At 38.8% G+C, this 15,146-nt stretch overlaps 1 protein-coding gene across 2 annotated transcripts in view; it reads left to right on the top strand.

The window, feature by feature from the left end:
• RAPGEF2 (Rap guanine nucleotide exchange factor (GEF) 2) overlaps positions 1-12,770 on the top strand; it is a 134,206-nt gene extending 121,436 nt beyond the window's left edge. For both annotated transcript variants that reach the window (XM_010290754.1, XM_010290755.1), the window contains 5 exons: positions 1,504-1,656; positions 4,098-4,323; positions 5,965-6,524; positions 9,084-9,389; positions 10,629-12,770. In XM_010290754.1, coding sequence (XP_010289056.1) covers positions 1,504-1,656; positions 4,098-4,323; positions 5,965-6,524; positions 9,084-9,389; positions 10,629-10,654 — 1,271 coding nt within the window. In that variant the 3' untranslated portion in view covers positions 10,655-12,770. The remainder of the gene's footprint in view (positions 1-1,503; positions 1,657-4,097; positions 4,324-5,964; positions 6,525-9,083; positions 9,390-10,628) is intronic.
• The last annotated feature ends 2,376 nt before the right edge of the window (positions 12,771-15,146 follow it).

Here is a 15,146-nt window from a genome sequence, read left to right as displayed (position 1 = left end):
TTCTGACCATCTGCCCTTGGATCGTGGCTTAACTTTTCCAAAGGGGTTAGTGACTTGGGAGTTTTTGAGTGACCCGTCTGAGATGCCTCAGTAGTTTTGGTGTGGAGAGTTTTTTTTCAAAAGTTGGACATTTAGTGTGAAATTCAGGCCTGCTCGAACTGGTAGTCCTGTTAGAAATGTAGGCTTGAAGTTTCACACTGAGAATTATCACTTCGACCTCTGCTCCCTAGTGCTTTTTTTTTTGTTGTTACTCAGTCGTTACTGCCTACATGTTGCTCAAAGATACCGGACTATAGGAATTTCTTCTCATTTCCAAATCAGTGCCCCAGCATGTGTACATAACATATATGCATTATTAAAGAACGTCTTACATATCACTTAAAATACAGTAATACTCCTAAATAAGTATATATAGTATAAATGGACCTTCCTGTTAGGTGATGATAATTTCACAAGAGCTTAATTCTGATTTCACTTTTTATTAGTTTTACTTGTGTACTGCTTAGGCTGCTAGAGAGCTCAGAAATATGAGCAAGAAACAATTCTATCTTCAGCTAGTTCTTGTTGATTTTGCCATTAAATTTTAATCTTAAAAAGGACTTTGAAGCGCCATAGACTGCATTTTTTGCTCATGGTGGGAAAGTTTCTGAAAACTGATTAGGTTATGTTGATGAAGCAACTGTAAATTATTGATAGCAGCATTGTGATTCAACAGATCAAAGATAAATTCTGTAGAATGCTTGAAAATTACCTTTACCACAAACATTGGCAAAACTGTCAGAGAAGCTCCATTTTCATTTCTAAGACTATCCCAAGGTAGATTTTTGAGGGGAGGGGAAGAGAAAGATGGATAAATGTTGCCTAAGAAAAGCAATTCTTGATGCCCTAGATCTTTACATCATACATCATCTTCAGGATGTTGTTACTCTTTAGTTTCCCAAAATAAGCTGGTGCGGAGATAGTTCTTAAAAATGAAATGGAGAAAGGCAGCTGCAGGATGGCCTTGTTTTGTAAGCCTAATATTATTTATCCTCTTTCCAGCTTGCTTTGACCTGCTAGGCTAGTCTGAATAGAAGAGAAACAGGAGAACAGTTTCAATTCTTACTGCATAAACCTTCACTAACCAATGAGATTTGTGTGTGTTTGTATTCAACATAACTTTAGTTCAGATTTCTCAGTAACCATTACTATGCATATCCTTGATTTATATATTGTATAGGTAATATTCTGCAACACCAAGTCTGCGTTGTGTTTGCTGTAACAAAGTATTTATTTTAGGTGGCCAAAACGAAATACCAGCTTCACGAATATGCAGAAATAAAACACTGCATTTTAAACAGGAGTACGTTTAAACTTTTTGCTTCCTTTAAACTAGTGTCAGAAACTCTCAAACGTATAGGGAAAAAAAGGTTTTTTTTCCTGTATGGTATCTGCTCTATAAATGCATTGTGAAACAGAAAGATGTATTTATACTGAACTTTACATCTATCGTCTTATTTAAAGGGATTAACTCCCCACAAGCTTTAAAGAAAATTCTTTCATTATCTGAAGAAGGAAGCTTGGACCGTCACAAGAAACAATCTGAAGACACAATATCAAGTGCATCTTCACAGCTGTCTTCTCCTCCCACTTCACCACAGAGCTCTCCACGGAAAGGTATTAGACTTGCAATATTTCTCATCCTGCTTCCTGAAGCTCATAGACTTTGGAAACTTCTGAGAGAGAATTTGGACACTCAGGTTAAATTACTGCTGTTCCTACTTGTGTCACACATGGTCAGGAGGGCAGGAAGTATAGTGCACAGTGGGAATGCCTGAAAGGACACCTGGGAACCTGATTTCAGGGATACCTGAAAGCCCTCTGGTTAGCAAAAGCCAGGAAAAATTACCTGATCTGATACAGGATTTGATGCAGAAGGTCACTCTCATTACAGCTGCTTCTGACAAAAATTATTCCCATCATCAGTGTTTCCTGCCAGTGGCAGGATGTGCAGATTGAAGCGTAAAATCTTTGTACAGCATTGAGCACATTAACCTATTATAGGAATCATTTGCTGTCTCATGCATCTGGATGGGATGAGACCTATGTATGACAGGCAGGCTTAAGATATTTGAGATTCAAATCACTAATATACAACGTTTTATTAGCAGTCTAATTAATTATTCAAACAATGTGTATGGATATTTGAGGAATAGTATTGTCCACTGGAGCTTTCTTGACTGAGTTAATTTTAAATGATTTCACAGAGTTATTTTTTAAAGTGAATTTAGAACTTTAAAAGGATTTTTTTTAAACCTGTTTGTTTTTTCATTGTACTTGTTCTGCTAATGAATTGACAAAAAGGAGAATGGAGGCATTTTCCTGTAGTTTAAATAAAAACCAGACCTTTTGGGAGTATGACAGCCTAGCTGCAACGCAGATAACTTCTAAATTATTGTCTTTTCAGAATATCATAAAAGTTCAGTTTAACTGTTAGATAATACAACATTATAGTAAAATATATATATTGCGGTTGAGTTCCCATCATAGAAGTTCAGAATGCTGAAGAGAAGAGTGTGGGAGACTTCCCAGTAGCAATAACTTCCCTTAAACTGCACAAGAATGGTAAGGATTTGAAACTTGTGTGGGTATCACTTTTTCTACTTTCTTATCAAATGGATAGCTAAGCCCTTTTCTTAACATGGTAGGTGGCAGTGCCGATCAGCTGAGACCTTATGGCTCCAGACTAATGCACCTAACCAGTTCCTCCTCTCCTCTTGGAAGTGAGAACAGTAACAAGAATAACAATTCACCAAGGACCTCCGGGATAGGTGGGGCTTATGGAAACAAAAAGGGAAAAAATAAGTCTAATTGTGTAAACAGAGATCTGAAAAGGGGAGAGATGAATATGGGAAGAAAGTACCAATGCCTATCCAGAATCTTCATCGAAGTGATATTTACACAGGTCAGATGGAGGAGGATGTTATGTAGAGAAGACTTAGGTTATCACCTCAAGTCTTTGTCATCATGATTTCTCCCAAATACTACATTAGCAAAGAGTCAGGCCTGTGCATTTCTTGAAAAAGGAATTGGGATTCTGTACTTGGCTTATAGTGGGAAAAGTACTTTAATTTTGCAAAAAGCAATTCATAAACATGATTATAATTTTTTTTTTAAATCTTTGATTTGATGGTGACGTGAAGCTAATGGTATGTCCTTTCAGACAAAAATGGCAGCATTAATTCCATGTTCTCAGCAAGTGAATAGGGATGGATCAGTTGAAGTCATCTTGACACATGTAGACTGAAAGCAAAAAATGAAAACTGCAGTTACTAGATGTGGATGTATGTTGTTTAATGATCTTTAACTTGTCTGGCAAGAACATTCAGCACAACTTCATTTAATACTAAAACGAAAGCTGAATTTGCTGATTTTTGCCTCTGTGACGTGGTTTGCAGATTTTACCTCAGTCTGGCAGTGTCAATACTACCTCCAAATTATGGTATAATTCTGGTAATATACGCTATTTGGAACGTAATTAGTTAGCCAAGTACTACAAAGAAAGCTTGAAAACCTGTCCCCCCCCTCCTCAGCTGCCAAGGTATGTAATAAGCAGTCGGGCCAGACATCTGTGCTTCATGATGTATCTGCTGTTCATCTCTGAAGTATAGCTTTGCAGAACAGAAAAACTGTGTGAGAGGGTCTCTTGCGTTACTTTTAAGCAGTAATCTTGTCCAGGGCATCTCTTTCATCCCAATCTTGGTGACAGTGTTTATGTCCAGGCAGTTTTTTGAGAAGTGAGATTTTTATAATGCAGGGATACAAGTATGATGATGCATTTGAGAATAATTTGGGGGAGGAGGGCAGACAAGAAGGAAGATGAGCAGTTGGTTTCTAAAGGAGTAGCGTGTGTTCCCACAATCTTAAATCTCTTTATTAAGAGGTAGAATATACAACGTTATATATGTATCTTGGTCTTTTTGCGATGCTACTTCTGTGAATAAAATGTAACCGTAGTTTTGATTTACTACAGCAGCAGCGGTAAATATTGCTGGCTGCCTGGCAATGACTGAGCAGGCTTCTTGGAGAGGCTGATTAACGTGACGTTCCCTTTGCAGGCTACACTTTGGCTCCTAGCGGCACGGTGGATAACTTTTCAGATTCTGGTCACAGCGAAATTTCTTCCAGATCTAGTATTGTCAGCAATTCCTCTTTTGACTCCATGCCAGTCTCCCTGCATGATGAGAGGAGACAGAGGCACTCTGTCAGCATCGTGGAGACAAATCTTGGTGTGGGAAGGATTGATAGAAGAATCATGATTGAACCAGATCAATACAGCTTAGGGTAGGATATTTATTTACACACTATATGAAAATATAATGTATGTGGCATGTATATTTGTTCGTGTAACTTTCCCTGTTATCTCTCAAATATTTTTTTTCTCCCCTGCTCTTAAAAAACACTATTTCGATGCTGATCATGCTCCATTTTCTGACAAGAAAAGCTTTTGCACTCCTGAGTGTGTGATGAGGTCTACAGCAGTAGGACTTTACCTCAGTAGACCTTATCATCTGAGAATTTAGTAGTGCTGTAGGTTATCCTCTTTATGGCAAACTAGTATCCTAGCCTGTTCTATAGATGGGGAATTAAATGAATTAGATGAGAAATTATTCATACAATTATTCAGTGATCAAGCTGGGGACAGAAATAGCTAGTAATTTTCCAGTCTGTTTCATAGAAAAGTGCATATTTATCAAACTCAAAAATATTTTACCCCAAATACCTCTTCTAGTCAACAATAATTGGAAGCTAAAATTCATATTAGGTTGCTGGTTTTCTAGGTAATTAACTTCTGCAATGGTGGGGAAGCTAGTGCTGTGAGGAGTTCTCTAAATCTCCAGTAGTCAGCCTTGGTCTGAAAGTAATTGGAGCTCTGGCTCCTATTTAGTCTCCACTTACTTCTCTGAGCTGTTATTTGGATGCTTCAGTCCTCTGAATGGGTTCAGGGCTTTTAATCCTGCAGGGTCTGTGGATGGCAGGCCTGTTCCAAAACTAGTATACTTCAGCTTTGGGAATCCCAGGCTATGCAAACTCTTCAGTCAGATGTCTTAAATATTTGGAAGTTCAGGGTTCCAGTCTGCATAGCAAGCCGCCCTGGAAGGACAAATCCCAGGAGCCCAGACGGCTGCTAAACAGAAGTGACACTTTGTCGGTTTCTCTGCTGCTATGTCAGTGATGGTGTCAGGCTTACTTAATCGCTGAAAGGCTACGGAAAACATACTTGCTGTATGAAGTAGCATGTGTTCCCAAAATTAAGGTTTAAATACATTTCCATTTGCAAGAAATGCTGAAAAGTTGGCGTTCCTAAGAATTTCCTAAGCAGGAAAAAAAATCTGAAAAGCTGAAACCTAAACCTGAATTTCAGCCACCTCTCGCTAAAACTCTGTTTCTGACTTTTGATCCTTTGCTTCACACGGCTGGAAAAAGCGGTAGAAACCCTATATATCAGTCTGTTCTCCTTTATATATGTCAGTGTGGTTTGCCTGTCTTGGAATCAAAGAATAGTTTGGGTTGGAAGGGACCTTTAAAGGTCTCAAAGGGCTCCTGTAAAGTTAAGATTTCACCTTTTGAAATGACTCCACTGAAGTGTTAAGTTTTGTCAGGATGCTTATCCAGTAATTATTTTGTTTGTTTGTTTTATTGAAGATGACCTTGAAAGGAAAGTGTTCTATTCTCAAAATTGAATTAGTCATTAATGCAAACAATACTTAACATAAGTTGCATCAAAACCTTCGATCATAGGATCATAGAATGGTTTGGGTTGGAAGGGACCTTTTAAAAGTCATCTAGTCCAATGCCTGCCCCCGCCCCCAATATGTTTGCTTTTCTCTTGACTGTTGAGCTCTTTATGTGTAAGTGACCTCCAATTCCAACACTGGATTTCTTCTTTTTTTTTTTTCTTCCCCCTCTTCAATGTGCATCTAGCTCATACGCACCACTCTCAGAGACCAGAGGCCTGTATGCTGGAGCAACTGTCCTTTCTTCTCCTAGTACAGAAGAACTGTCACAGGATCAGGGGGACAGAGCTTCGCTCGATGCAGCTGACAGTGGCCGTGGTAGCTGGACTTCTTGTTCAAGTGGTTCTCATGACAACATACAAACAATACAGCACCAGAGAAGCTGGGAGACTCTGCCTTTTGGACATGCTCATTTCGATAGTTCAGGCGATGGGGCAGGACTGTGGGCCTCGGGCAGTCACATGGACCAGCTGATGTTCTCCGATCATGGCACAAAGTATGGCAGGCAAAGTCAAGGTAGGGAGGGCCTTGATCAAGCACAGTCCAGAGCAAGCTGGGCATCCTCAACAGGCTACTGGGGAGAGGACTCGGAAGGTGATACAGGTACCATAAAGCGGAGGGGTGGGAAGGATGTTTCGATTGAAGCTGAAACCAGTAGCATAACATCTGTACCAGCAGAGGAGTCAAAGCCAGCTCCTGTGCCCACTCATATAGCAGTATCATCAAGTAGTACAAAGGGGCTTATTGGTAAGTTAAGTTTTGTTTACCATGAAGTATTTTAGTTCATTTGCTTATGGTTCTTCGTACTGTTCTAAAGCTGCATTTCTTTTGTCTCGATTTTTTTCTTTTATTTTTAAAACAAACCCAAATATTTTGCAGTCTCTCTCAAATTTTCCACTTTAACTGTACATTTATTACTAGGGAAAAATACCACTTCACTGCTGATTCTCGGTTCTGGCAGCGCCTTTGTGTTTCAAGAGAGCCTGCCATACATCAAAAAAATAGCTCAACTGCTGGACAGTATTTTGAGAGGTTGATGTATTTAGGTGTCTGTCCTGAAATGTGAATTTCTCTTCACAGTAAGGCTCCATGTTCTATATTTAGATATCCTAATAAATGTGGCCTGATTTTTTTAGAAGCCTTTTATTTTATACATCTGTATTACTTGTCTGATAATTGTGAATATTGCTTACTTCTGAAAATGGGATCACTTTGTGCTTAAATACCAACTGAGATGTTTCTTTAGACTGCTGAGACTGAAGAGGTTCCTAGGAAATCAGAGCTGAAATACATTTCTAATCATTCAACAAAAGAAAGATCAGATAATATACAAATGAACATGAAGGTGTCTTTGGCAGTGCTCAACATTTTTCTCATACTATTCTTTCTACACATCCCAGTCCTTGGGCCATCCAAGACCTTTGCATTTTTGCCTCTTTCATTCCTTTCATTCCCCTTCACTTTGCCTTTCTTCAGGTTAATATGAAGAACTATCTAAAAGGCACTTTGTGCTGATACAGCTGAAAAAGCCTGCCAGATTGAGGTCATGCTGAGACCACTGTGATAAACTGCTTTTCCATTTTCTGCCCAAGTATATTGCTTAGTAATGGCCCATTGCCTCAAAGCTTGGGTGCAGATCTGAATCCCTGAACTATGAAGAGGAGGAAGTTGTTCAGTTCAGGACTCCAGGTTCTGATTCACGCTGCGCTCTAATTCTACTCTTTGATGCCCTTGGTTTCCACCAGAATGTGGAACAAGCATGTCCAAGCTTGCCTCTCAAGGCAGTGCTTTCCACTATGTTTTTAGAGACTAGAGAAAACGTGAAAGAGATCTGAAAATTCAAGCCACGCACTTCCATGCACTTCAGTACTATTAACTAATTATCCTGCAAATGTAACTCTGCACGTCATTGTCCAACAGAAGCCACTATTTTTACATGATTCTTTTGCACCGAATAGACATTGATCTCTTGCAGTATTTCAGTAGAATTTTTCTATAGAATTTATTCTGCATCAGACTTACTTTTCAGAAATATTTGAATAAAATCTCTCAGAAACTTCCTTATGCTGCTTTACTCAGTTAAAAGAATTTGTCCAAGAAGAATACTTAGGTTCTATTGGAAACTGTCCAATAGTTTTGTTATAACAAGACGACTTCATTTTTAGTCGATAAAAATTCACATCCAAGTAACACCAGCCCATTTTAAGCTTGTACTGCCCTTTCAGTCAGTTCCATGCTGCATAATGCAGGGTGATGTTGTCACTGCCACTTGTGCAAGAATATACGGTGTATGACAAGCTGTGGAGAGTAGATTGTCTGTGTCAGTATTTTTTCCTGCTGTGTTTGCCTTTGTATTGTAAGTTAAGTGGTCATGTGTTAAAGGGCTAGACCCACAAAAAGTGTTCAGTATCAAAGCCCCAACTGACTTTAAGTACATAACTCCAAAATAGTCATGCCTATCTGCTGTGTCCCTGCAGACGCTTAAAATTCTTAATCGCTGTTTCCTCCCTTGAAGTTCTCTGCAAGAGAGAACATCTAGGAATGCCTAGAGTTAAGTCTTGTTCAAGTAAACAGTTGCCCTTCAATGAGGTCCACAAACTAGGTGGTGGTCTTTCAATCTCCTGTATAAACTATAGTTAATCATTGTTCTTATGGGCAGGTTTTCAAGTTTTAACTTTGCAGATGATACAACTGTAAGAGCAGTGGCCAGTAATGCATACAGAAAATATGAAGATGAAGCCCACTTCTCCTCCTTACCTTTTGGAATTGTAGCTTAGATCTCATTACGTAGTAAGATTTGTAGGAAGAAATAATGTCGGGTGCACTTTTTTCCCCCCTTTGCAGCAAGATCCTAAAAACAAGAGTTGAGCTCCTAGGTACAAAGCCCATCTTCAGGATTAAGATAGATAGGCATGTGTTTAGGGAGATGCCAGTATTCCTGACGGTTGCCACTTCTGTGTACTCTTGAGTTTTCCACGTTACTTTGGTCGCTGTACATTTTATTCTATGCAATTGATGGAACAGCTTCAGTTGCCAAGTTTGAACAAATTCCCCACGTAATTTGGTGAATTTTGTTAGAGTAATGCTTTTACTACTGGAAGAATAGCTATATCCTGTGTATGTTGTATGTTCTGTACTTTCTTGCGTGGTTTATTTTTCAAGACCTCATTGTCTACCATATGGTAGTTAACTTTTCTCATCCTGGGATGTTGAGTTAGTTGATGTTTATTTAACTTCACTGTTTATTTTCCTTTGAGCAGTTTTACTTCTACTATCTCTTACAACAATCTGTTGTTTTTCCTGCAGCACGAAAAGAGGGTCGATATCGGGAACCACCTCCAACTCCTCCTGGTTATGTAGGAATACCTATTGCTGAGTTTGCAGACGGTGGTTCCCATCCAACCAGAAAGCCTCCAGATTACAACATAGCACTTCAGAGGTCTAGAATGGTGGCACGGACATGTGAGACCCATGGGACATCAACTCCACAGCAGCAGTCGCACAGCCATTCAACTAGCAGGCCTGTGAACAAACCTCAGTGGCATAAACCAAATGAGTCAGACCCACGTCTTGCTCACTATCCGTCTCAAGGGTTTTCCACAGAGGAAGATGGTAAATTTCTAATTGTTACATTTTGAGTGTGCTGCATGCAAAAATGGTCAACGCTTTCTTTCATAGACACGAAGCAAATTATGCAAATGTGTTCTGACATAGAAATTCTTGCCATAATCTGAACACTCTTCCATCTTTCAAACCTTGCTATTTGTTCACTTTTTGGAAGGGGAGGAATTCCGTTCATCCTAAATATAATTTAAAATTTGGAATGTAGGTCCACCTGAATCTTGGACAACCAAGCAGTTGGCTTAGGCAACTTCTTGGGAGGTGTCTATGTTCACCAGGTACAGCCCTGGGTGCCCTGAAAGTTTCCAGTGTATTTAATGTTTGTCACTAACCATGTATTTAATGGTCAAAAAAATATCCTGGTCTATAGAATACCTGGCCGTCCGCCTCAGAGAGCATCACTGGTCAGGTTTATTTGGATAGTCACTCACATTCTACCTGAAACTCTTACGCTGTGGACACTGGGTCTTCCACACCAACTGCTTCACGTAACGACCCCACTACTCTTTTGCTACCTGGCTTGCCCAAGTGTATCTGTATCTTTATGTTTCAGCTCAGCTATAATGTAGACACAGTCTTTCTGTTTTTCTGTGGAGTGCAAGCGTAGCTGGATTGCATCTTTAGGGCTAGGTGCTCAAAATTTAGGCAGGGCCATGCCCAAATCATACGCTTGAATGCTTTGTTTTGTTTAATGATAGAAAGGCTGATGTTCCCCTTCCCTTCCGAACTGCTTAGTTACTAAGTTTTTATATGCAGGATGAACTCTGCAGTTGAACATGATGGGGAAAAAATGAAGTCTACTTTAACCGAATTACCTGACACTTTGAGGATTACTATTAAAGAGAATTTTAATTGTTTCTACCAATGAAGGCTAAAAGTTGCACTCAATTTTTATGCAACCTTAATTTAAATCACAGATATATATTCAGCGAAAAGTGTAAGATCACTCTATGAAGCTAGTGGACATCTAGGAGTAGCTGTTGTGTTCGTCAGGCTGAGGAACTGCACCTAGCTCAGTTATAGAACTTGTCTTACTGTCTTTGAGAACAAAATTACAAAGGAATAGTTCTCATGAGACCTGAAATGTACAGATACTTAGATTGCTTTAAAATATATACCTAATACAATGAAATGGGCAACACATGAGCACAGTACAGGTTGTTTCATTCAGTAGCAGTCTTGTTCTATATGAACTAAATTCTGTTTTCCCTTATCCTGTTGTGTTTGCAGAAGATGAACAAGTCTCTGCTGTCTAAGACTTGGGGCTTTTCTGGATCCAGAGTGAGCCACCTTAAAGGAGAGCACAAGAAGACGTCCCTAGAATAGGAGCCTTGGAACTATAGTTAAAGGATGGTGGACCTATTTGCCTCCTTCCCTGCCTTAAAGCAGCATGGGGCTTCTTCCTCCGCCCCTCCCTCTTCTGTCCCCTCTCCCCTTGCATGTGAAATACTGTGAAGAAATCGCCCTGGCACTTTTCAAACTGTGTTGCTTGAAATGCACAGTGCAGCAATCTCCAAGCTACCACTGTCGCTGTCTGCCACATCACACAGTATCATTCCAAATTCCAAGATCATCACATCAGGATGATTAACTCTGGCTGCACTTCCCAATGCCTGGAAGGGTTTTTTTTAAATCTTCCTTTTAGATTTTAATAACAATCCTAGCACTTAGTCTCATTGGGCTAATGAGATAAGCTAGTTGTCAAACGACATTTGGCCTTTAACCTACAAAGAGAAAAATGCATTGAAATCCTTCAAGGAGGCAGTGCTTATTTGCTTGTTTACAATGCCTTTGTTACGCTTTTGTATGTTTGCGTTTTGGAGATCAAATACTGCATCTGCATAGTAATTACAGTATTATTTCATACCTGTACGTAGGGTTGCCAGCCTGAGCTCCTGGAAAGAATATTGCTGTCCCGTGGCTGAGCAGGGCAGGAGGGAAGGCAGATGTTATGGGGTGCAGCCTTTCCTTGACTGTCTCGCTTCACTCTTAATGTGCCCCACCCCGGAATCTTCAAAAGTGTGTAAATGTTAGCGTTAATGGCATCCTCAGCTGTTAATGGCATCCTCAGCCGCGTCTAGCGTAAATGCAGAAACGCGCGCTTGCGACTGGCCGGTGATGGAAGAGGACGCTGTGTGTCTCATACCTGTGCCTTGCGGAATACAGGATGGCATACTAAAAAAGAAAGTGTCCCATTCTAATGAGACGGACGACAACCCCACCTTTAAGTTATATATATATATATTTTTTTTTTTTTTACTACTATATAGTAGTTATATTAAAAGAAAAATTAACTGGATAACATTGCAGTGAAGGCAAGCTGGGATGTCACAGCTCGTGTCAGCTGTTAACACTGATCTAATAACCTCCATCTATTGACTTTGGCATTAGGGGATAAACGAGCCTTTAAGTAATGAAAAATAACACGTTTAGATTTGCCAGCCTTTGCAATGCAGAAATAGTCACAACTGTTAATGGCTTCATGGAACACTGCATGTGTAGAGAAGGCCAATGTGTAGCAACCACCTGCTCACAGCTGCTATTAACCCTATAATGACTGAAATGACCCTCCCCTCTATTTTTGTGTTGTTTTTGCACAGACTCCGGAGAAGTGAAGGCTGCCAATCCGAGTAGTACTCAAATGTGAGGAACTGCTGGTCTTGGATTTTTTTTTTTTCCATTGAACTCAGCTGATCATATTGATCAGTAGATAAACGTAAATAGCTTCAACTTTTAAAGATCAAATTGCAGTGTTTTTTCACTGTATCAAACAAATGTCAGTGCTTTATTTAATTCTCTCTCCTGTAATCATAGCTTTTCTCTATTTGCTTATATATCACATTGTCAATTATGCATTTGTAATTTTACATGTAATATGCATTATTTGCCAGTTTTATTCTCAAGGCTATGGACCTCATGTGCATATAGAAATACAAAATCCTAGCTCTATCACAAGTTGCACAAATGTTATATAAGCATTATGTAATTGTAGACCATAGGACTGCTAATCTCAGTTCGCTCTGTGATGTCAAGTGCAGAATGTACAATTAACTGGTGATTTCCTCATACTTTTGATACTACTTGTACCTGTATGTCTTTTAGAAAGACATTGGTGGAGTCTGTATCCCTTTTGTATTTTTAATACAATAATTGTACATATTGGTTATATTTTTGTTGAAAATGGTAGAAATGTACTATGTTTATGCTTCTACATCCAGTTTGTATGAAGCTGGAAAATAAATAAATATAACATTAATGAAGTCCATATTGATTCTTATGCATTTTACATGTTCCACATACTTGAACAAATTTATGAAAAAGTTTTACTTCTCTGTGTATTAATATTAAAGGGACATTGGCAAGTGATGTGGGCAAACCACTGGTGTGGAGTTTTTCTTCATATACAGTTGTGATACAGTTTTGAAAAGTCTGGTGTGCGTACTGCTGAATGAGAATGACTGGTGTGTTGTGTGTCCCCATGAGAAACACCTGGGATGTCAAAAAAGGAGTTCCTACAGGAATGGTCTTGGGTATATATAGCATGTAAACAGTTTTAAAGGAAGGATCATGTTGATTTGATATTCTGTATCATGTAAAAGTAAGGAATACATGGTGTAACATTTGGGTAGGGAGAAGTATGGAGAGTGATCCATTGAGTTTTTACCAAAGGCAGCATTTCAAGTAATAAAAATCACCCAATAGCTTCCCCAGTAATAAAAGTTGACGTTAATTCAGTGTCGATTCAGTAGATTTTTTTTTTCCAGATGTTAGATTCATTATTTACAGTAGTCTGCAGAAGACTGGTATAAAATGTCACTGCTAAAGTCATTATCAGCTCTATCCCATTTATCTTTAAAATGTTTGACAGTCGTTTCCAAATCTAAAACTAGCTCATTGTAAAAGAAGCAGCAAAGTGCTCTGCATAGATTTAATTCTTCCTAACATAACTCTAGAAACATTCCACACTGAAAATATAATCGTAAGCAAGTTAAAAAACATTGAAAAAATTGGACTCGTGTAAACATTGTCTTTTTATCACTGGCATCTCTACCACTGTAAGGAAAGAAATTACAGAGACTGTTAGATTGGGGGGGGGGTTGGAACCAATCTCTGCTAATCTGTGGCTAATACTTGGGTGCACTTCAACAAGCTAGACAATTACCATTGGTTCTGACATTAGTAGAATGAAAGCACATTTTTACATAGCTTACCTGCAAATTTGTCCTTCGGTAATACTAAAGATGCGTTGTTATGGAAATAGTTCCTTTTATTGACTTGTGAGGTATGTGAACCGTTTGCACACTTGTCAGCTTTTTTTCTGTATGCTTGGTATAGCATTGAATTAGGCAGCATTCCCCGTCCTCCTGTTTACGCTTCACTTCTGTAATTAATATTCTTAGAATACATTACGTAGAAACATCCTCAACGCTCATCGTCCGTTAGACGTAGCTTAAGTCATTGTGGACCGAGAGGTAAAGAGCACTTGTTGAGGCAGAGGCTACTTCTTTATGCTGTATATTTCGCATTGGAGTCAGCCATAAAAATCTTAAAAGCTGAGGTATTGAAGGTACTGCTTTAATGGATTAACTTTCGTCATTTGGAGGAGCATGCATGTTTTACATCTATAAATCCAAGACTAAAATATTTGGTCCACCTAAAGTGGGGAAAAGTGTTGCTACTTGAAAACAAGTAATTTGCTTCAAAACTAGTAGGAAATGTAATAAAGTTCCAGACTTCCTGTCTTATATGGATTGTACAATAGTTGAGAGAAAATCAACTTTGGGGAATGCAAATAATGATTTAATTGCAAGTATTAGTACTCATGTATTACTTGGTATGTGACAAAACACCGAAAATACTTCTGTGGACGAAGCTTATATAGCAGCATATACCTGTCTAACATCTGTTAAGTAACACAGATCTACTGAAGAAAATATGAACATTGTTAAGATTACTCTGAAAATTGACCCACTAAGGAGAAAGCAACCATCTGAGATGATTAGTATACTTTGATCACCTACCCCTAGGCCATCCTTTAAGTAAGCTTTACAGGCTTGCATCTAAAAATGGCATGCTTTGAAAGAGGGCTGGGGATGAAGGTAGGTTTATTATTGATATAAGATGGAATCAATTACTTTGTTTTCCACTGAAAATGAGATAAATGAAAGTTGTAGTTTTTACTACAATACAAAAATCTTGCTTACATGCTTATCTATCTTGCTTATATGTAGTGACTATTTAGGAGTGAGTAGATACGCCCTAGGTACTAGGTATTCTTCAGGTTCATAAATTGACATAATTGTATCACAGGAACAAGCCAGGAGGCTATAAATCTTGAAGGCATTCAACTACTAGCAACCATCAACCGCGTAATCTAAACTATTCTTGTTTGGTTTGCCTGGGATTAAATTTATAAGGTGATACTCTACACACATGACTTCACTCTCTGCGGAGAAAGGAGTCTTTTCTCTCTGTATCGAAGACTCAGTTTGTGTTAAGTAGAAGTGCTGGCTTCTCCTTAAGTAGACTTGTGTGCCTCAGCCTTTTATTTGGTGGTGCTCTCTCATGGCGTGGCATGCTTAGTGTTCTCTTTCAGTTTGGAAAGTTTGGAATTTTTTTTTTTTTTTTTTTTTGGTGGATCCTTAAATGTGTAGTTTTGTCCTAGGTTGTATATCCTCTGAAAGCAAGACAACTTTTTTGCAGCTCTGTTGCCCTTTCTGGCAAAGAAACTTATATATATATATATAT

This window comes from Phaethon lepturus, unplaced genomic scaffold, assembly GCF_000687285.1.
Source record: "Phaethon lepturus isolate BGI_N335 unplaced genomic scaffold, ASM68728v1 scaffold6397, whole genome shotgun sequence".
Lineage (NCBI taxonomy): Eukaryota > Metazoa > Chordata > Aves > Phaethontiformes > Phaethontidae > Phaethon > Phaethon lepturus.
This window is presented reverse-complemented; position numbering and strand designations above follow the sequence as displayed.